The 24,096-nt window shown below is 42.0% G+C and overlaps 1 protein-coding gene across 1 annotated transcript in view; it reads left to right on the plus strand.

Annotated features, from left to right (window-relative positions):
- LOC307043774 (ephrin type-B receptor 1-like) overlaps positions 1–24,096 on the plus strand; it is a 105,057-nt gene that overhangs the window by 21,046 nt on the left and 59,915 nt on the right. Inside the window, exon 2 of the mRNA XM_079688576.1 lies at positions 22,529–22,593. Coding sequence (XP_079544702.1) covers positions 22,529–22,593 — 65 coding nt within the window. The remainder of the gene's footprint in view (positions 1–22,528; positions 22,594–24,096) is intronic.

Consider the following 24,096-nt stretch of genomic DNA (forward strand, 5'->3'; position numbering starts at 1 on the left):
CAAACACAACATCTTCTAGGCACATGATGAGTGTGGAACCTGTCAAAGTGACATGGAAATAAAACAAAAACAACGTTAAACTCTTAAGAAATTGCAAATGCTATAAACCAAAACATTGTAGTTAAATGTAACCCCCGTCTCTCCTGCCGCCCCCTGCTCAGCAATTGATCCTGCTCGGGTTTCTACCTCAAGGAGCAACATTTGAATTCCTCTCCCACGGCCACACATCCCTCACACATTGCTGAAATTGTTTAGGTATGCTTGGTTTACCTTAACTTGCATGCAGATTTTACATAATCATCCTCACTGACTCAGAACATAGCTGTGGCATGCCACGGTACAGCTGCCCTTTTGCAGAACTCTGCTTCTTTAAATTACGCCTCTTGTGACACAAACGTGATGGGCTTGAGTTTCTCATGTATTTTCGATGCTAGCACTGCACAAACCCAAATGTTGAAGTGGCCTCTGTGCATTTTAATAAGAAACAGGTGATCTAAAATGGTAAATGTTAAAGCATTTCTTACAAAATCAATGTGGAATTACTTCCTATTACCATTTCATAGAAGCATATGACATTTTATGACAGTCTTCGAATCCCCTTTTTCTTTGATTACATTACATGTTACTTGTTAGACGCTTTTATCCAAAGCAACTTACATACTCAATACTGTGGGCAATCCCCACAGGAGCAATTTGGGGTGAAGTGTCTTGCCCAGGGACACAACGACATGCTGACTGCAGTGGGGTTTGAACCTGTAAACCCCTGATCCTAACACCAGCACACTACTCCACTGCGCCACACGCCTCCCATGATAGACCCACTAATATAGTCTATTACTTTGATTCCAAATATTGTGGTTGTTTATAAAGAATCAAAGTTCACTGGATCACTAGGTTTGCATTCAAAGCTGCATTAACATTTGTAAACATGCATTTTACAAAAAAAAATCTGTATTGGAAGATAGATTCAAAAATCACTCAAAAAAACGTTTCCATTTCCAACAAGTGCTATGGCATTACAGTGGATGGAAGGCAGTTGTCTCTGTTATATGTAAAAGCAGCTAAAACAGACACTTCTATGTGATGTATTCATGGTAGATTGTGGAGGTGAGGAGTCTCAAAGACCGAGGATAAAAGCTGCTCTGTAGTCAGGTGGTATGGCAGCAGATACTTCTGTATCTGTGCCAGACGGCAACAGGGTGAACAGGCTGTGGCTGGGTAGGCATGTTTTCGTTTGGAAAAAATTGGTTAGCTATTAAAGGGTTTGCCAAGCGATGTGACATATTTTGATTTTTCTGTTGATGAATGTTAAGTTTCTCTACCAATATGTGTTGTTTTATATGAACAAGGCATTTTTAACCGGTTAAATTAGTTTACATTATTACAACTGAATAGGGAAAAGCAGCAACTTTTCACATTTGAAAAGATGTTTCCAGAGAATGTCTGACAATTAAAATAATTGTAATTGGGCTGATTAATTATTTGTTTTCCCTTTGGATTACCTCCATTGTTTTAAACATTAAATAATATTTCTGAGAACTAGAGACAATGGATATTCTGGCTAAATATATATGGTCTGTAGACAACACTAACCTATTGTTGCCTTATGCTCGCAAAGGTTTCTTGCTCTGGGCCGTGCTTACCCTCCCCTCACATTGGTGGTCTACACTGAGTCTGGAAGTGTGTGGCTCCACGCTGACATGACCAAGCTTCATACTGTGTGAGCATGTGTCTCATAGGCATGCTGCACACCCCGAGTTAGCATAAGGTGTCTCTCTGAGCGAGCGGATGTCTTCCAGGCTGGTTTGGGCAGAACATCTGTCAACAGATTGACCCGCTGATAGCTGGAGACTGTCTTGGGAGATACAGCAGAGGCATGGTGGCATGTGGTCAGCTGATATATCCCTCTTTCTTTGTTCATTTCTCTCTTTCTCTGGCTGTCGCCGGGGAGACCAGCGGAGACACATGCTGACATGTGATAAACAGATCTGTGACTAATGGTCTGCCTTTTTAAGAATACAAATTAGACGATTAGACAACCTCTTTTATGCCAAGCAAGGAAAAGCCTGGTTAACAATATAATGCTTGAAGCATGAGCCAGCTTGTTACATCCCATCTGTATGGTGGGGGGGGGATGGTGTTCAATTAAAACTGGTACATCGGCTTTGCAGTGTATTTTGAATTTGGGAAATATCGATTGGCTTGTCAGGCCACGCTTTTCCTGGTACAGAATGTCAGTAAAGCAAATTATAAATATATGTTCAGATTACCTTGACATTTCACTGCTGGATATACTAACCACGTACCTGCCATCTTTTGTACACAAGGCTTGTTGTTTCTTCTGGAAAACCAACACAAATGTATTTAATACAAATAAAAAAGATAATTGCTAAGGTCTGTCCAAATGTTTTACAGATAGTTGAAGTTGGCAGATAAAACCACTAACCTTATTCAGAAACCCTACTATATTTTTTTATAAAACCACATGATATTGATACAGGAAAGTGAATGACATTTATAAGGATAGTTTCAGCTAAACAAAGGCGTTTATTGTCATTAAGATACATGAACTGGTCTTTGTCTGTGCTCTTGTCATTATGCTGTTAATAGAATGCTTTGGTTCTATTATCGTTGGACATGAAAATTGCATCCTTGCTTCTTCTTGACATGTATGGCAGGACAAGATGAAAGATGATGAAAGACACAAATAAGAACTCCATTACAGCTGTACAAGTACAACATTAATTGTCTCTCCTCTTTGACAACTAACATTGATGCTGACATCATATCAGGACAAGAGTTGGGTCGGGACAGTAAGGCCACAGGCTCCATAACCTGAGGCTAAGGCAGATGAGCACACGAGCCAACATAAATCCTGGAGCACAGGAAACAATGAAGCAATGACTTGGTTAACAAGGAAAGCTATATTTGATTGAGTTTACACCTTGGTCCGAGCGTAGCTACCACTTCAACCGTGAAGACAATCAATCACCGAGCGGGAGAAGAGCCAGGGTTGATACGCTGGATATGTGATGAGCTGAGGGCAGGCAGGTTTGTTGGAAGAGCAGCGGGCCAGGAGAGTGAGAGAGGTGATGAGCTGATTGATGTCAGGCATGAAGGCTGAGCAGGAACCTAGGAACCAGGAGAGTGAGAGAGATACAGGGATTTTAGAAACACAAGAAAACACAGGGATATTGGGGTGGCTATGACATTTAATTTACAGCTAAATAATTGGTAGCAATAATTTTAGAGAAGGACACATGTTCATGTCATCTTTAGGAAATATTTATGCCACAAATTCACTTATTCGAGCCACTCAAGTTTTTGGACAAATGATTTTTAATCATGAGCTGAACATCTACTTTTTCGACTGTATGTATATTTATTAACCTTGTTCCCTCTGGCATTTTATACTTCAAATCATTAATCAATTCATGATTGTTTTTTTTAGTACAATATTCCTCCAAGTGTAATGTTTGCTTACTTGAAGAACTCAACCTTCATACAATAGATCTTTAATGGTAGGCTTGGCTGAAAAGGTTGTCTTGTTGCCGTCTTCAACACTCTGGAGATGTGTTTTTTTGTTCAACTTAGTTTTCAGTCTCCTCAATGCACTTAAGAGGCTGTAATGTTGTTGTGGGTGTTCTCTTTGTGGATAGGATGAGCTTGTCGCTGTTTGAAATGCAGTGTAGATGTACTGTACTTAGACACATAATACACACTGTGGCCTATTTCCTTTCAACAAGGTTTCTATTCAGCTACTGAGTCCTCTTCCATCTGGATTTTTCTGATCGCAAAGCTCATATACAATTATTTTGACAACCCACTTGATGGATGCCCGCGTGGGTTTCTAAATTAATGTCAGTTTACATGTCAAAATGCAAAATAAACATAACGTGGAAGCATATTTACTTAAAATTGATTTGAGGAAACATGTGGGGGATTATGGTTTTGATGTTGGGGGCTCGGAGATTAAATGTTGGTGTTTGGAGCCGTTATGCTTCAATGGGTAGCTTTCAGTTCTGCCTCTTCTGGTTTTGTGTCCCACTCATCTTTCACTTCTGACTGGCAGGCCTTAGACACACACAGTGAAATCATTTGAAATCTCTTGATGCTTGTAAAGCCCTGCTGGAATTAGTAGTTACCAGTTTTGTGAGTTTGTGACTTTTATGACAGTTGAAGTTGTTACCTCTTCTACTCTAAATGTCATATCAAAAGTGGCAGTTTCTGAATATCAAACAGAAGACACTAAAAGTTCAGTTGATGTGCATTTCATTCTGCATCATAATCATTACACGCCCGTTTGTTTCAGAAGATTTGAGTTTAGATTGGTTTTCTCCTGATTATATCAGCCAGCCAGGAGACACTTACTTTAAATTAAGCAATATTTACTTGAAGGGGAACACTGTAAATACCTCTGTTGCTTTGTCTATTCTGAGAAAAATAAAAAAGTAAATAACCCCAGTAATGTAGGCTGGTATAACGGCTTGGAGACTGCAAATTGATATTAAAGGTCCCATGTCATGGCCATTTCTACTGATCATAATTCCATTGTTGAGGTATACTAAAATAGATTTATACTGTGCAATTTTCCAAACTCACATTGATTTCTCATACAGCATCTCTGTAAAGTATGTGTATTCACTCTCTGTCCTAAACGGCTTGTTGGAGCTCCTGCCCCCCCCCCCCCCCCCCCCCCCCCCCCCTCCCTGTGAGCCCAGTGTGCTCTGATTGGTCGCGACGTTGAGAGGCTCGTTGCTGCGAGGAGCAGATAGGCTTCCGTGTCGGCGATACAGCGAGAACAAGCGAAACTCATCCTGAGCACACACAAACACTCACAGCCGAAGGAAAAACAATAAGTGTGGCTTGGTATTGAGTAAGAAAAAGGTTTATAACGTTGTGAGAATGGGTCTGCAGAGAGCATTTCTCCGCGATCCCAACGTAGTAGCCCGAAAAACGTTTACCCATTCAAACAGTCGTGGTAGATACCTTGTTTGTTTTAAACATCATAAATACAAAAACAACAATGAATACTTACAGGTTGTGTACCCAAATCTCCCGCTGGTCCAAACAAAGTATGAACAGCATCGTTCTTCAGTGCCCTACGCTGTAAATATCCGGCATGAATCGCTGAAAGGTTTGGGAAGCTTTGTTTCGTGAAAGGCTGACAGAGGCTGTGGCCTCTGGGTATCCCTACATCAGAGTATCCAGGAAGTAAACAATGGAAAATGAGAAATCTCCAACGAGGCGTTTTGGGAAGGTATTTTCTGTGTTAGAGTTTTACTCCCAACAGGGTGTACTTTGAGGGTTTTTGATTCTGCAGACCGTTTACATAAAAACCTTCATAACACACAAGGGGACGGGTAATAACCGGAAAAGCATGACATGGGACCTTTAAGAAATACTGTCTTACAAACATGGGACATGGATGTAACCAAAAGCAAACTAAGCTTTATTATTAAGCACATATTCAACGAGAACAGGAGACCCTACAATAGAGCCTTGAGGAACCCCAATGGTATGTGGGGACAGAGCTGCAGCATACTCACCAGAGAAGCTTGAATATTTTCTGTAGGATTGGAACCATTTGAAGGCAGGCAGTACCTTTTTTAAAGCAGTGTTCCAACCGTTTGAGTCCAAGACTAGCTCATCAACCAACCAACACATTCTCTTAAATGAACAAATAAAACAACACAATAAAAGAAATTCCACAATTGGTAAAATAAATACTTTATACCTGGTGTAAAAAGTGATATTCTTGGACCTGTTCGTTGACTAAAATCCAATTATTAATTTTTTTAAACTGACGGTAAAAGCAACCAAGATGTGTTTCATAAAGCTGTTTGCATAAAACAGGGTTAAAAACGGAAGCAAGATCCTGACAGAGACTCCAACTGGTGTTCACAAGAGATCATGTTGATTTGTTATGGGAAACGAAGGTCTCAGCTTTCTTTGGAGCTGGACCCATACTAGTGACTTAACATCAGGATATCACAGCCACAGCTGCCTCAATATTGAGCGTCCCTTTTTTAATCCCTCTCTTGTGGGTTTCCCAACGTTATGAAAGTCAATATTAAATCACTGTGGTGCCCATTTAGCTTTATTTTTGATCCTCAAAGCATCCATCACCTATTGAACCCCCACTATATCCCATGTTGAAGGGTACTTAATCACTATTTACAGTGCAATGCAAGGGCAGGTAATATTCTGCAGATCTCCCTCTCCTGATACCAATTCAGATACCGAATCCTATGAAAGGTGCATGGACGCCGCGTGGCAGAGGCACTGGTCCGAAGAGAGGAGGTGGAGGAGGACGGAAGAGGAAGGAAGTGTGGTAATCACTTCAGCTGATAACGAGTAATCTCATCCACTGCTGTTTTTTGTTCCGCAAACCTTCACAATGTTTCCTTGCTGCATTGAACCTATTCAGATACTTTGTGATTATTGTATCCTCTAAAGACATGTGAACACCTCAGGTTTACCAGTAAAGGCCAGACACTGCCTTTATTGTGAAGCACTTTAAATCTGGCAACTATAACCCAATCTGCTAAATAAGGCCTTTATTGAGATTGGTGCTTCTCTGGCTTCAGGATGAATTAAATGTTTCCCTGGGCAGTTCAACAGCTCACCTAGCTTACTGAGTAATGAATTAAAACTCGACCACAGAAACCAAGCCTATATATCCATTGTCCTCTAGCCCCATCGCACCTACGTCCCTAGTTTTTTTTCATGGCTGCCAATCCCATTCACCATATGTTCCATAGTTGGCACAAAATCGTGTATTTAGTGCCTACAGAAGCTAAATCAGTCGCACCTATGTCCACTTCTGTATCCCTCTGAATTACACGTCCTATCAATGCACTCAACATTCACGTTAGCAAGCGATCCGGCATGTGGCAATGTCTCATGTGGCGTCTACACACTCTCCTTTAAAACACAGCATGTCAGTTAGAGGCATGTTCCCCTTGTGTTACTCACAAAGGCACAAAGGATTCTTCCACATTGACAGACTGGATGCTTCACACAGTGCTTGTGTCTCTAAGCGAGAGTGCATGTGAGTGTGTGTGCACGTTTCTTTTTGTGGTAGTGGCAGTTTAAAAGTTTTCTTTCCCGAGAGAAAGAGAGAGAACGACAGGCTTCATCAGGGCTCAGTTCTAAAAATAAGAATCCAATATGTTCTCGTTTTTATTGTCGTGCCGTTTGTTTCTGAAAGACAATAACCTAGTTATTTATTCATTTTTTTACAGTGACACCCTATTGTCTAAAAACGTACAAAGCTGCAGCTGCGTTTATAATGACATGCCATACTCTGACGAGCAATCATATTCTGCAGAACTAGTATACACCTTCTATTTAAGTCCACAAACCTTCATTGCGTCTTGAAGGACCATGTTTTGTGTTGACAGGTCTTCCCTGCTTTCCTGTGTTGCATTGAATTATCTAACATATAATATGTCCTATTGACAAGTTATAAAACTATACTATTGTAAAGAATTATTCAGCTATGTGTTAGCATTTCTCAACGTTAGTTTTTTTCAAAAGCGATGGAGTACCTTAAATGCATGGGTATCAGGTCGGATTTAACAGGGTTCTTCAGACAGAAGCTTTTTTGTAGGTCAACGATGATATGATGTATTTTTGAACACGAAGCGCATGTCTTCTTTCTTAAAGTGAAATCATGACACTACAAATTGTCTAGGTCAAGACTGTTATCAACAGATATAAGAGAGAATGAGAGGAGAGGTGAAATCCGAGACTGAGGGAGAAAATAGTGTGTGTGTGTGTGTGTGTGTGTGTGTGTGTGTGTGTGTGTGTGTGTGTGTGTGTGTGTGTGTGTGTGTGTGTGTGTGTGTGTGTGTGTGTGTGTGTGTGTGTGTGTGTGTGTGAAACCGTGACACAGATAAATGTTCATGTGTGACAGCTCGTTTGTTCTTTTTAACACAGTGGCCCTGCGCCTCTCCAAGCTTCCATTCACAACAACAACAACGGCATGTCAGAGAAAAACAATCTGATACCTCAACCTCAAGGCAGTGGTTTCATTCGGGCACACATCTGTAGCTGTGAGAGCACACTGCTTTCTGGGAGTATTTGGCCTGGAAACGTCTAAAATGAGTGTGATGGATGGAGGAATGCCTTTAAATCTGTGCCCATTTATCATCAGTTTATCACCTGTTGTCAGGAAGGTTCCATGCTAGCTGCTGGTGATTCGGTTGGTGTTATGGAAGGGTCAAAAGTTGTGCATGCTTTAAAGATTTATAAATAGTTACAAGTAACTTTTCACTTATACTGTACACAACAACAGCATCACCATGGTTCACTGGTGCATTGTTGTCATACAACTGAGGAGTATCATCTTTGAGCAGTGTATGGTACTGCAGAGGGAGACAAAAGTATCACTTTACTAGTTATTTATATTGAGCAGTAGTGAAAGTTATACGTAGATGCATGTGAGACTGATACAGCTCCACATGTAAAATCAATGGACGTTATAAGGCCTCCATATTGCAGTCTACAACTAAAGGCTTTACAGTTCATAAATACAAACTAATAGTCGGGGGCCTAGGGGATTTTTTGGTTCAGATTCTCGCAAATTCGCCAAATTTGGTACAGATGTTGTCCACACCGTACTTAATCATTTTAAGATGGGTGCCAAGATTGGCGCCCCATGGTACTGCCATATTGCGCAATCCAATATGGCTGCCACCCGAAAAAAACGGAAAGTCATAGAATCATAAATAATACCACTTTTTAGGGGGTTTCTGGGTCGTAGAATCTGATTCTGGTGTTATTTTAATGATTTGAGGTCAAGATTACCCCTCAAGGTCAAGTTTACTCATCAAAGTTAGTACATAAAGGTAATATTGGGGTAAAATCCGGTATTTCTGGTGCGCCATGCCAGATGCTACCCCCAAAAAGTTATTTTTTTCCATTATAAGTTGTAGTTGTATATATATCAATGTTTCACAACTCAAAACAGTAGATTGTTTATTATAAACAACAAACTAATACAAGTCCAACTTCAACAACAGTAAACAACAGTAGGGGACAATGTAATCAAAATAGTTACTCCGTAAAACTTGCTAAAATCAAAAAGTTAGATCACAATGTTGTCTTTCACATTCTTTGTGTCTCCATCCCTTGCAAGGTGTGGAGTTACTGGCTGTCATCTTCATTATTAAGGCACCCACCTTCGCATTTGCAGAGGATTGTGCATCGGACACCGATACAGTGGCATTTGCACTTTCCCATGCATCCCTTGAGGCAGCCACAGCGCACAAGAAGGTCACATGCTGCTGATGCATCACTAAGAGTGGTCCACAGTGGTTGCCATGTGCCAGTGCCATCTTTGTGCCAGCCCCACTCACTGAAGTCAGGAATTTCCTGCTGGACCGAGGTTGCCTGATTCCAGTAGAAACTTGCCTGCAGTAGCGCTCGCTTGACATGCTGGAACAGTGCAGCTTGGGTAGGTGGGAGGTTTTCCAGGGATCTACTTCCAGTGGTGAAGAGGCAATGTCTGGCCTCATTGACACCAGCTGCACCACACCCCTTGCTGTACATGAGCACGACAAATCGTTCAATGTTCTGCATATGCACAGACTCAAGACTGAAGAGGTCAGGGGTGTTTGTGAGAGCAACTAGTGTGTTGGTGAGGTCTGGTATGCTTCTCCAGGCTGCCCAAGCTGTCTTCTTGCCACATCCAAGAAACTGGGAAGTTGTGTCACACCCTGTTAAGCTGTGGAAGAGGGGTAGTGCCAATGACTTTGATGGACCGAGATCAGAGTAGATGGTATGGACTGGTATGTCACGATATTTTCGACCAGTACCGAAACCCACCCAGAGCTCCGTTAGGCCAAGGGTCTCGAAAAACCGGATTGCCAAAATGACAACATCGCTGTCTACGGTGCGAACAAAGGCTGTTGTATGACCCTGCTCTGCTGCATGTGCCAGATGCAGGAGGATCCTGGTGTCTGCCTCAGAATGGTTGCACTTCTGTAGTTTTGTGACATCACAAGGCATGTTGGAGAGCACAGTCTCAAAGTGGGTAGTCAGAAGGAGCTTTCCACGCATGTCATTCTTTGAGATCTGTGTGCTGATGAATGAGAAGAGCTCCTTTTTGTTGTCCTCGTTTTTTAGGAAGCCACTCCATTCATGCTTAGGGATTGGAGTGCTACCATCACCGACTTTTGTCCGTGAACCATTCCCACGCCGTTTCTGTGTAAGATATTTTAGGTTATTTTCCTCTGGGTAGTTGTCCCATACAGCATCAATGCGGTGGGTACTAGTTGTCATTTGGGCCTCCAGAAATGGTGTAATGTTGAGCAAGACATACTCGCTGAATGTCTTTGCTGTTGTGGGGCGCACCATGTGGATGACTGCTGCCATATCCAACACCACAACGGTAGATTGTTTGGCAGAAGCTGCACGACCTGTGCTAGCATTGAGGCATTGAAGAATGTCAGACTTTGTCCCAGATCGCAGAGACCCTCTGTCCGCCAGGCTCGGTGGCTCTCTCTGATTTTCGAATTGAAAGAAGTCTGTCATGTCAGCATTGGGACGTGACTGGAGTGAAAGGAACAGTTGTGTGATTAAAACCATGTTCTGCTTCTGTATGCCACCGTCCTTTGTACCTTTTTTCTTGGGGCCAGTTCGGTTGGCGAATGTTAGCATGTTTTTCCGCTTGACGGTATCAGATACTGGTACTGAAGCCATTTCCAATCTTTCCTTGACATATGCTGCATGAAGGGTCTGGCCGGCTTCATGGATTTGAGATAAAGAAGCAACAACTGCCGGCTCCATGACATTCTGTGTATCGAGTGCAATAAGCTCCTGGCTTGTAGCAAGGAAGGGGTTGCCTAGCTGCTGTACCACATCGATGAACGAGAGTACATCCTTGCGAAACTTTACTTGCAAGTTATGTCCTTCCTCATGATGAGCAGTGGATGACGTTGGTGGGTCATTGATGGCCTCAAACTCCTCAACTATCCGTGTGCAATCAGGTCCAGCCAGCATAAACAATGTAAGGGCTTCAGGATTCTCATAGAGTCCAACGGCTCCGCCATGCGCCTGGAGGCTTTTGTTGGACTGCTCATGTGCTTGGTCCTTGGCCATGAGGCTGAACTTTCTAGCTGATTTCTGCACAACAAAGTTGCCTTTCATGAATTCAGCATGTACTTGAGGGTGTTTATCAGCTATCTGAACCATGTCACGGACATGGACTGGCATCCAACGTGCGTAGTTTGTGTGGTCCAGGGCGTGAAACCAGCCGCAAAGTTCGTCACATGCTTGCACATATAGTGGAAAGTCCCCTTCCCGCAGGGACCGCACAAAGCGACACATCAGAAGCTCCAGCTTCATTATGGTTGACCAGAACTTGAACTGGGGAACAGTTTGTGAACGTTGATCCCACATATCAAATGACTCAGGTGGGCCCATTATACTCTCACAATACTCTGCGTAGGCGGTCTGTTTGAGCTCATAAAGTGACATGAGAGAAACTTGATGGGCATACCTTGTGCGTTTGATGTGATGCTCATTGAGCGCAGATTGTGCGCGACCGGATGTCAGGACCTCAGCCTTAGCGAGGATGGTGGCCCACCCGGAGTCGAGCAGCAGCTTCCCAATCATTAGGTGCATCTTGTCTTCAATATGCAGCGCACCCATCATGGCAACCAACTTGTCTTCTCCCAAAGTGTTGGGGTATTGCCATTGGAGCAGTTTGATGATAGCAAATAGTGGCTGATCTGCACCGAGTACGCTAGTCTGGCCTGGGTTGAGGAACTCTGTGCCTTGCATCGTCAGCTCCATCGCGTGCTTCATTGAAGATGCGGATGCGGCCTTGTCTGGGAATAGGGGGTAGATGCCGATCTCAGCTGGGGGCTTCACTGATTGCTCGCTGGCTAGCATAGAGTTGTATCCCGACCAAGTGATGATGTCACCCTCTGCTAACGTGCCTTGCTTCAGCACACTGTTAACGTGTGCCATCCATACCTCATCCTTGACCGTGGCACCTTGCACATCAAGCGGTGGTCTGACTTTGCTGTTGCCATATTTTGGTGCAAAGACATCTGTTTGAGTAAGTTGGACTGGGGGCTGGATCACGTAAGAGTCTGGTAGCTTTGGAGTCGACGTGTCAGAGGGGTCAAGCTTAATTGGATCCCGCTTCACACCTAGGTTCTCATGCGAGAGATGGTTGGTCACGCTAAGGGCATATCCGTGGAACTCATCAAGTGAGAAGTTGCCCTGAGCCTTGCTGTCTAAATTATCCACATCATGGGTGGTGAAGACATTGAGACGGCTGTTGGTTGGTAGTACCACTCCATCTAAGACATGGCGAGCACACACCGCTTGAGCAATACCTCGCTTAACTTGCATGACCCGTTTGTATGATACTGACATGCCTTGAGCATGTTCAATATCAATCTGTTTTTTGTTCCGTCCATGTCCATGCAGCCTGAGGCCACGATACAGGGGGAAGGGGGTTTCTCGCTCCTTGTTGTGGCGTATTGTATCCGTCTTCACAGCGTGGTGTGTACCCTTACTAGTATTGTAGATAAGCAGTTGTGAGATGTTGCATGCAATTCTCTCCCTTGCATTCAGATTGCTGTCTTCACTAATCTTCTCAAGAGCTGATGGGCCCTGGAGCACTACATTGAAGAAACTCCTCATCTCTTCACTAACTGGAGCTGTGAGGCAGTTAGCAGGAAAGGAGCCATCAAAAGGCAGTTGACTCTGTATAAAGTTGTGCATCATCATGGCAGCCCCCATGAAAATAAGAGCATCTTCTTGACCAATTTGTGCGCTATATGTCTTGGCAAGCTCATCAGCAACCTTAAACTTGTGAGATAGATAAATATCCTTCCGGCCTTTATTTTCCTTGGAAACCTCAACCCATTCAGGTAGAAACTTGAGAAGGTGATCCTTGAATCGGGTTGAGTGTGGCACTTTTTCATCGTGGCATTGATGACCTTGATCACTCGTAAACTTTCGATACATATTGCGTAGCTCTGAGAGCTTGAATAAAGTGTTCTCTGAATGTTCGATCAGGGCTATTATCTGAGCGCAGATGATCGTATTGAAGGGCGAAGGTGCAGGCCGCACCGAATCACGTTTCTCAGTAGCGATAGCGGTGTTTCTTAAACTTACATAACAGTTATGGTGAGTATGGAAATCAGCCGCATGTGCATCAGAAGCTGGGGCAACTAGTCTGCCAAGTAAAGCAAAGTTTTTGTTGGTCTTCGCCCAACTCTTTAGATTGTTATCTACATCATCAGATGTTGCCCTGTGGAGGTTAGCTGGATCCACGCCCTCACAGATGATACAATATTTGACATTGCCTTGTTGCTGAAAATTCCCAGATGATCTGAGTTTTTTGGGACTAGGGCCAGTCTCTGCACTGGGGGCAGCTTCTTTGTCTTGCTTCTCTCTCGCCCGTTTAACCCGAGAACTACTACAATAAAGCCTGCACGTTTTGTGATACACAGCCTTATGCAATGTAAGAGTTGCTGCAATGCCTGAACCATCATTCAACTGACTAATCGTGACGTTACAAGGAAGATCATTGGCATTGATATCATTGAAGTCTTTTAGATCCCTCTCAAGTGATACAAGTCCCTCTGTCTTTGGAGTTGTCAAGCTTTCTCCAGGTTTGACCATTTGACAAAGACAACAGAGTTCCCAGTTCATAATTTTGATAGAAGACATGCTTGACTTGACACTCTTGTTCTAGTCCATTATGATGATGTAGGCTCGTCGACACAAAGAACTTTCACTTGCCATCCCGTCTTATAGGTGACATAGCAGGCACCTAAAAACAAGGACATAGGTTTGGTATCAACGTTGGTTGGGACCAGAGAGCAGAGTGCACATGCAAAAATGATAGCAATATTAGTATCCCCAGGACTTCATTTAATTCACTTCATATCATTGTTCTAATTTATTGATGACTTTATTTGGGCAAAATAATGAATTAATAATGAAATTTCTCAAAATGACATTAGTTATCTTATTAGCTGGCAAGTGTACAGGCAGATTAACCTTAGCTCAGCAAGATATCATTCACCAACAATCACTGAGCTAGCTAGCTTCTAATCTCTGAGCAATTGTTAGCTAATGTTAGTCAGAGCTAATATAGCTAATGTTAGCTAGCTTGAAAACATCAACTACATGTTCTTTGACAGTATTCACACCATGAAACTATAACAGCACACTCATTTCAATATGTTGTCTATCAGAAAATGCATGCACTTTTGCTAACATTACAACTTACCTGTCTTTTGTATGTGGACCATGAATCACCAGTACAGCCTCATTAGGTTACCTTCACCTGGTTTAACTGGCAGGCTGATTCAGCAAACACAGCACATGTTGTTACTGTTTGACTCCTGCCTTGTCTCTCAAACAAGTTTGAAAATAGGTTAAATGGCAAAACATTATTTCCAATAAATAATGATACCATTTTATTTTTTATGACACAAAATGACCTTTATGTTAACTTAGAGGGGTAAACTTGACCTCATATCATTGAGATGAAACCAGAATCAGATTGTTTTGAATTGTGAAATAAAACATTGATACATACAAGTATAGCTTATAATGAGAAAAAAAAATGGGGGTAGAATCTGGCATGTTGCACCAGAAATACTGAATTTTACCCCGATATTACCTTTATATACTAACTTTGATGAGTAAACTTGACCTTGAGGGGTAATCTTGACCTCAAATCATTTAAATAACACCAGAATCAGATTTTACGGCCCAGAAAACCCCTAAAAAGTGGTATCATTTATGAATATAGGCCTTTTTGTTTTTTTCGGGTGGCAGCCATATTGGATTGCGCAATATGGCAGTACCATGGGGCGCCAATCTTGGCACCCATCTTAAAATGATTAAGTACGGTATGGACAACATCTGTGCCAAATTTGGCGAATTTGCGAGAATCTGAACCAAACGGTCCTTTTTTCCCCCCTAGGCCCCCAACTATAAAGCATTATGTGAACTGTAGCGTGCTCACTTTTATTAAATGTACCAACAAAACAATGTAGCTATTGATTGATGCAGAAAATCAAGAAGAAAAAGAATATTCTGTAATTCTGGCCTTGTAGTGGGTTTTTTAAAGTGAACACCATGCACTGCATAAAGAAGTATCACAGTAAAACAGAAGGGAAATTGGTTTGAAGAAAGTGTTAACTGCTCTATTCAGAATGATCCCTGTGCTGTTGTCTACAGTTTAAGCGGGGAAGGAGGTGCTTCAATTACCTCTTGTGGTAAAAGGACTTTAAATGTGCATAAATAAGAGTGGAGCCGACAGCAGCTGAAACCAAAATGCTTAAACAGGCGTAGCACCTAATTTAGCAGCCACGAACCAGAGAGCAAAGCTGAACACCACAAAGAGCAATTCAGCAACCTCAAGTGGAACTTTGACACAGGAATATTTTATCATCAGGATTATGCTCTTGGCACAAATGCGCCTTTATTGAAAAAAGCATTACATCTAGTGAAAAGGAGAAAGGGAAAACAGCCAGTGGATTGCCGCAAAGAGCCAGTAAGGTTTTTCAACACAGGTCATTTAAGCAATCAAATAAAAGTATAAAGGCAGACCTGTACCAGAAAGTCCTTTCAATTACACTTACCTGAACAACCTAATGCCTCCATTAGGGGCGGCAAAATAGCCTTTCGCAGAATTGGTACATACCTCAAGTCCCTGCATGGTGGAAAAGCAAATAAACAGACATTGTATTTAAAATACAATGGAACCAAAAGCCCTGTGAGTCACATTTGTTTCTTACAGTTCATATAGCAGGGGAAATCAAAAAATACATCGGATGCAAAAAAACATCAGATGGACATACTTGCTAATGATGTCTAAAGAAGTATTCAATTGACAGTTGAAAGGGGTATTCCACCCACAGGTTGTTTTATGGCAATGTGAGTACTTTTCAGCCTGGGAAAACAGGTGTGAAGTCTTTAGGGGCACTGGTTTTTGGGCTGAAGGTGAATTCACTACCAAACAAATGCAATTGAACTGGAAGTGTGGAGTTTGAAAGAGGCTTTTCTTTTGCGCTTTATTCAGACTAGGGACTAGAAATCAGGACATTTCAACCAATTTGTCATAAAGTACAACATGCGCTTTAATCCGATTTACTAACGATACAGACCAGTACTGTACTCTAAGTTTCATTACTTTTGAAGTGGAACTGCTGCTGCTCCTTTAGAAATATAGTCATTTGATGGTTATAAGAATACATTCAAATTGCTTGTGAAACAGTTTTGTGTTAGTTTGACATGGGTAAATGGATAAAATGCACCAAGTCCAAACACCCTCTTTATTGTATGACATGAAGGTAGGGCTGTTCAATTAATCGTATTTTAATCGCTATTAAGATGTTGGCTTGCAACGATTATGAAAACTACATAATCGAAATAAAAAAATTATTTATTTCATTTTTTAAAATTTCTTTTATTGGTTTTATTGGTTTTTCAGTTGAGTTATACTTAAAGTTCAGGGTAATCAACTGTTAAAAACATACCGTTACATTTTTTTTTTCAATAAATGTATGTTTTCAAAGTAAATGGACAATTGTTTTGAATAATCGTGATATCAATTATTGACCCAAATAATCGAGATTATGATTTTTGCCATAATCGAGCAGCCCTACATGAAGGTGTCATGATATTGTAGCAGCATTTTGATTTTGTTCACAACAACCTCATGTCCTGGTGTGAATCTACTCTTGTTGCATAGTTACAGTATGTCTTTTTTTTGCTGATCCAATGTGTTTTTGATCTGCTGAACAGACTCTTTTAAGAGAAAAGGGTCAGCTCATTAGCATACTTCAGAAATATGTTCTTTGTGGAAATTAGCAGGTGACACTTTGCACGCTGTGTACAAGCCAAAGTGTAGCTTGAAGGGAACTGAGTTTTGAGACACCAGAGTATAGCACTGAATAGTACTGGAGCTCCTGTGGGCCTAATAAGGGGGGAGGGGGGAATGGAGAAAGGAACACTTTAACAAACTTTCTTTTGTTCCTTTTATGCAAGCCATTTTTCGTTAAGCCATCCTTCCTGTTTAATATTAATTACACCATTTCCTGTGAATAAGTATATGTTCACCAAGGTACCATGTGTAACATATTTATTTTTAGAATGTCAGAGCAGTGTGCACTGGCTCATAATTGTCTTCATAATTGATTTTGGGGGTTGGAATAACAGAAAAGGCTGCTCTGCGTGACTCCTGCAGAGAGAAAGAGAAAGTGTGTGTGTATCTGTATAGCCTACATATATGTGATTTTTGAAAATCAGCCTCTGAATGTGTGTGTCGTGATGCCCTGCCATTTCACGCCCACGCCTGATTGGTCAAAGGTTGCTGGCAGCATGACGTCTTTCACTCCAGGAGGGCTTTTAGCGTGTGTTCGGCTGCTGAGTATGTGCGCGTCTGCATGTCAATGTCCTGTGACACCTTAACTATGAGTATAATGCTCCCAGGCGTAATGATGGGCTTCCCTTTAGAGGCACATACAGTATGTTGAGTGCACACAGACATTCAGAGGCTTATAAATCAACACTAATTTGCAGTCTTGAACAGTAGACTAATTAGCATCAGATGAACTGACCCCACTTGCCATTTGACCAGACAGACAGACAGACAGACAGACAGACAGACAGACAGACAGACAGACAGACAGACAGACAGACAGACAGACGAAGAGGACAAGCCAGTGAAACAATGGAATAACTTCTAATTCAAAGTCTGGGATGGAAACACTTTTATTATTCCCTCTCGGGCCACAACAAGGATTTAACAGCCTCTTTGACTGCGACAATATCGCACAGATTTACCTGCTGTTTCCTCTGCCATTAAATGGCTTTGGTTTCTGCTCAGTGGTTTAGAAGGTGTGACACTGTGGGGGAGGTGGGCACACTCCTATCACAGCCACCAATATGTCAAAATGAATTAGGCTGATCGGAGAGTAGACCCTATTATGCACAGAGAAGTGTGTGCCGTGCGCTGTTAATTAGACTGATGAGTAGATGCACTCTAATAAGCCCAGCCTAGACATCTTCTCTATTAAACTGAGAATTCACAGGGCATGTTTGCTGATATGGTTTTGTTATGTTGTGCTTTTAATGTACAAAGATATTAAGTAAATACAATAATTAGTCTATTAATTGCTGGTGGAAAATAATCATTTCAAATATTTTGGTCATAAGAAAAAAGGGGTTGTACAGTTTTGTTTTTTTGCCAAAAATCCAAAACAATTGCTTGTTCAAGCTTCTTAAATGTGAGGATTTGATGCTTTTCTTTGTCCAATATGAAAGCAAATGTAATATGTTTGGGTTTTTCCCTAAAAAACAAGCTGTTAGAGAATGTTACCTTGTGCTTTTGGAGTATTTATGAAGAGCATTTTGCCATTTTCCTTGTTAATGTTAGAATATTCTGCTTTATGTGGTGATGCTGTTATTTTCAATTCAATAAAAAACATGAATCAATAATACAAACATATGGTTAGCCCCAGCTCAGATACATGATCAGACATTGCTGTAGTTTATTTTCTCATTTATTTATATTCATTCTGTTTAAAATAGGAAGTTAGATCCATTCAAAACAAAAGGATTTTTATTGTTTACACTTCACATTTATTTCCCGGGTCATCATGCTCAGGCTGTGAGCGTGATGTAATAACATAAAATGATGAATCACAGAGGTCTCCCAAGAGTTTCTGGGCATGATGGTGCAATCAATTTCCAACAAATATATTAGCAGCAAAGTGTGTGTGTCGTTTGCTGAGAATAGGCCTGTAAACCCTTTGTTTGAAATATGGTGGCATGGTTCAAATGTATAAAGCCCTGAATCCACTGCTTTCTTGCAAGACTTTGCTGCAAGGTACAGCTTGTAAGACTACATGAGCTATTCTAACATCTCTTCTGTCAACACTGTGGATTGCTCTCTACATTTCCATTTTTCTTTTTAGCCTCATTTTTTTTTAACCAAACTTCAAAGACATCTGAACAGGCAAAAATATGCAAGGCATACATAAACTGGGTTTAAATTCCACTGGTGTTTGAACATTTTTGTTGACAACATGCCACTAAACGCACCAAAGCTATAAAAAAATTAGATCGTGACAATTGTCACCATTTGAATAAGCTTTGGTCCAAGATTTGTTATAGACGACTACATTTCCGCGTGACAAGCATTTCATTCTCTCAAACGACCTTGATTCCCGGGGGAAAGCTGAAAGAGGGGATTCTATTCTCTCAAACGACCTTGATTCCCGGGGGAAAGCTGAAAGAGGGGATTCTGCTGTAATTAGGCTCGCTGGTTGACTAAGAAAAAGCACCCAAGGTAGAGGGTGAGATAAAAGACTGTGAGTGAAGGAGAGGATGAAGGTGGGGAGGATGTAAGGAGGAGGATGAGGAGGGGAGGAGATAATGAGAGGCAGGGTGGCAGAATGAAAGAGTGCAGGAGGAAGAGAGCATGTCAAGGATCAAGGGGGGTTGTTTGCCTGCAGCTCCCTCGTGGTGTGATGTTGTCGAATGTTCGCACCATGTTTTATGACAAAGGCCTCTGTGTTTGCTCAACAACTCACTTATGTTGTCTTTGGCATCCCATCCTGTCTTGCTGTACATGTTGCATACAGCAGCTAATTTCACCTACAAGTAACCTAGGAGAAGGCAGACACTGACTGAGAGAAAGGGAGAAATTGTGATTTTAAAAAAAATTATATGATTTATGTATTATTTTTTAACAGTTTTAAGTTGCCTTTGATGGACATTAATATCATAGATGTTATGTGTTGTTGGGGCTCTAGAGAAGATACATTGGTTGTCCACCAAACAGACTGTATTACCTCATTCACACCAATGGTGTTTCAGGGCCGGTTCGGAGCTGGAGCTTGAAAAGCACCGGGTTTTCCTCTTCACACCGCAGCGGAGCAGCCTCTTAGCTCCGGAATCCGGTTCATTTCGAGCACCAAAAAATTGTCCGGCCAGAGCAAAAGCAGCACATACGTCACGCTTACGTCGAGGCGGGGCAGGGGCGGGATCAACTCCTGAACAACATCAAAAAGCCCACGTTTTATCCAGTTTGTACACAACAATGGAGAAACTTAACAAGCAGCAGTGGTCCACTGAAGAGACCAGCTACCTACTGGGAATCTGGTCTTCCGAAGAGGTACAGAGGAAGCTGGAGCACAATCGGCCATTGTTGTTGTTGTCGGTGTCAGCTGTGAGGGGTTTCCGCGTGGTTTGGCTTTATGAAACAGGCACGCAAACGGTTACGTCATGACGCAAATGATGACGCAATGACGCAGCACCAGTCGGACTCTGGGCAGTGTGAAAAGAGCCGGAGCTAAACCGAAGAACCGGTTCTGAACCTGAAAAGCTCTAGCACGGAGCTTGAACCGGAGTTGCGTTGGTGTCAATGAGGTATATGTGGTTTGATCTCCTGCTGTTCTGGTTAGCTTGTCAAATTGTCCCTGGGCAAGATACTGAATCCCAATTTCTCCTGAAGGCACGTGAATGTTTATCTGTCCTGATGTGCAGGTGGCCCTGTGTATGGTAGCCTTTGCCTCTTTATAAATGTGGGTTAATGCTGACATGTGTTAAGCTGCACCAACAATTGTCAAATGCAGTTTATTTGCCACCACTGTTTGCCAGATCACTCCCATTTGTCATTGTCTCTCATATTCCAAATCCCAGCCTGCCAGGCTTTGCTCATAGCAGACAGAAAGGTGCAGAACACATTTATCCTGGCTCTTATACAGCAATTTATCAATATTTACACAGAATGAAAATCATTTAATTTGCCATTTGTGCTTTTGCATTCAATTGGTTCGTTGTTCTTCCATTCATTACTGTGTGTGTGTGTGTGTGTGTGTGTGTGTGTGTGTGTGTGCGTCCGTCCGTCCGTCCGTCTGTCCGTCCGTCCGTCCGTCCGTCCGTCCCAGCTGTGGTGTTATTTATGAGTCAGGGTAGAATGTGAGGTTACTGAAGCAGATCATTGTGAGGTTCAGCTGAGGACATGAAGTCTTCAGAGGCATCCAGATCAGCTAATAGCTACCTACACACATTCACACAATAGGGTTGTCTGTTTAATTGCTGTTGTTGCCAATGACTGATTTCACCTGTATGTAATTATTATTTAATTAAAGCCTATTATTTCTCAATGACCTCAAGGCTTCCACTCAATGTGAACTGCTTTTATATGCAGATGACTCTGCAATGCTGGTTTCCATAACGATACAAACTTAAAGTATGCTGAGTGTATTACTTTTTAATGTATGCAGGTGGATGACAGATAACAATCTTTCACTCCCCCATAAAATGGAATACATTATTTGTAGGTCAATGGTAAAATTGAAGAAATCATAAGCGATATGTCAGGACTGGGTCAGGCTGTCAAGCTGCTCACAAAGGTCGATCACAGAATACATTTCTTCGGCAAAGTTTCAACATTTCTGGATATAAAAGCAATTGTGGCGCTGGCAGTTTTCTATCCAGCCTTATTTTGACTATGCCTGCTGTTTATTGCACCATGAGTTTACTTCACACTTTCACAAACATTGTTATTATTTATGAGCTGTGTGTGGTTGAAAGTAAAGAAAACAGCTTCTCAGATTGAGTTGTGCATTGTTCATAGGATATGCATGTGCCTGCCCCTCAATGGCTTAAAACATATGAAATACAGATGCTTTTCTTAGCCGTTCCATCAGGGTTTTTCTACTGGTTTTGATGCTCCCATAGGTCTAACTTTGAATTATAACTTTTCTGTACATGACAGTGAATCCGTGGTACACCCCCGAAGAGACCCCAACAGGCCTTAAGGTCATTTCCTGTTCTGCACCTACTCTGCTGAGCTGGTTTTCATTAAAAAAAAAAAGATTTTCTATTAAATCAATAAATTAATCTGCAAGTCAATAGCCAGAAATTGAAACAGTACCACCGCTGCCGACACCTTCACCCTCTACTCGATGTAGAAATGATTGCTGTAAATAGCTTTCTGTAACTGCTCTTGCTGCTCCTAACTGCCTTCTGTTGCTAACTGTTATAGCTGTTCAAAGGTTGTTGTTAACTGATTTCTGTCCCTAACGTCCATTAGTGTTGCAAACTTGTTCTACCAGGCCGGCTGCAAACACGGTGGTCTTACTATATCAAAGGACCTCATTACTCTATGCCAGGATTTCAATATACTATTTTACATATTTGTGGAAGATAACACTGAACAATGAATTTAATATGGACTTAGAAGGAAATGATACCATTGTTTGTAATTGTATTACCTTTGTGTATCATTGTTACTTCTCTTAATACTCAGCCAGAGGAATGATTATTTCTTATGGTTTATATGTGGCTACTTATCTATTTATGATAGGGTTGGGAGAAGCATTACAAATAATGACACCAATGACACGCATCACTATGCAGCAGTAAAGTTGGTGCCTGAGCTGACTGTTAATTAAACTCATACCTGTCCTCTTCCTGCAGCTTCCTCCCTTCACCTCTCTGTCTTTCACTCCCTTTTGTCTCACAGAGACAGTGATGGATACAAGGACGGCCACAGCAGAGCTTGGCTGGATCTCGTTCCCTGCCAATGGGGTAAGAACAACGTGCAGAGGTGTACTGGGTCTGTTTGTGTGTGTGTGTTTGAGGTATATAATAATACATTTTATTTCTATAGCGCTTTTCTTGAACCCAAAGACGTTTTACATTTGGGAGGGAGGGTAGACAAACAAAACAAAAAGAAACAAAACAAAACAGAAAAGCAGTCAGGAGGAAGTTGGTTGAGAGTGGGGGGGGGGGGGTTTATGGATACAGAGTTGAAGAGGTGGGTTTTGAGGCGGGACTGGAACAGGGTGAGGGACTCAGACTCACGGAGGTCTTGGGGGAGGGAGTTCCAGAGCTTCGGGGCTGCCACAGAGAAAGCTCTATCCCCGAAGCTCCGGAGTTTAGCCTTAGGGATGGAAAGCAAACCGGCTGAGGTGGATCTGAGGGACTGGGGTGGTTGGTAGAGGATGAGGAGCTCAGCGAGGTAGGGGGGGGGGGGGGGCAGATGGTGGAGGGCTTTGTAAGTGAGGACCAGGAGTTTGTAATGGATGCGGTGTGAAACGGGGAGCCAGTGGAGTTCTTTGAGGACCGGGGTGATGTGATGCCATGATTTGGTGTGGGTGAGGAGTCTGGCGGCTGCGTTCTGGACACGCTGGAGTTTATTGAGGGATGTAGTGCTGATGCCGTAGAGGAGTGAGTTGCAATAGTCAAGGCGGGAGGAGATGAAGGCGTGAATGAGTTGCTCAGCTGCAGGGCGGGTGAGAGAAGGACGGAGTTTGGCAATATTGCGGAGGTGGAAAAATGAGGTTTTTACAACTTGACGGATGTGGGGCTCGAGGGAGAGGGTGGGGTCAAATATAACCCTGTCAGGTTGGGGGTTTTGCTGAGGGTGAATTTGGAGCCGATGAGGAGGAGTTCAGTTTTATTGCTGTTGAGTTTGAGGAAGTTGTGTTGCATCCAGGATTGTATTGCAGTCAGACAGGATTCGATGTGGGTGAGGGGGGGGTTGTGGGGGGATTTGGTGCTGAGGTAAATCTGTGTGTCATCAGCGTAACAGTGAAAGTCCAGGTTGTATTGGCTGAGAATCAGACCATGTGTATACAGTAGGTGTTAGGGCTGCTCGATTATGGCAAAAATCCTAATCACGATTATATTTGGTCAATATTGATATCACAATTATTACATACGATTGTTCATTGACTTTGAAAACATCCATTTATTGAACTTGAAAAAAAAAATAATAATAATTTGAACAGTATTTTTTTAACAGTTGATTACCCTGAACTTTAAGTATACTGTAGTTCAACTGAAAAACCAATACAACTACATACAATTCATACATTTATATCTACATTTAAATAAATAATATCAAAATAATAAATACCAGTAAATAAAGAGATTAAAATACGATAAATTGCACAGCCCTAATAGGTGTATGCAAGTGTGTGCACCGTTGGAGAAAACAGTTTGAGTACACCTTGCGGCGCTCCATTAAGGACTCCGTCACAATCTTAATTACAGTCACAAGGTGACACCAATTCATCGCTATTGATG

Source organism: Notothenia rossii (assembly GCF_949606895.1).
Source record: "Notothenia rossii genome assembly, chromosome: 1".
Taxonomy (NCBI): Eukaryota; Metazoa; Chordata; class Actinopteri; order Perciformes; family Nototheniidae; genus Notothenia; species Notothenia rossii.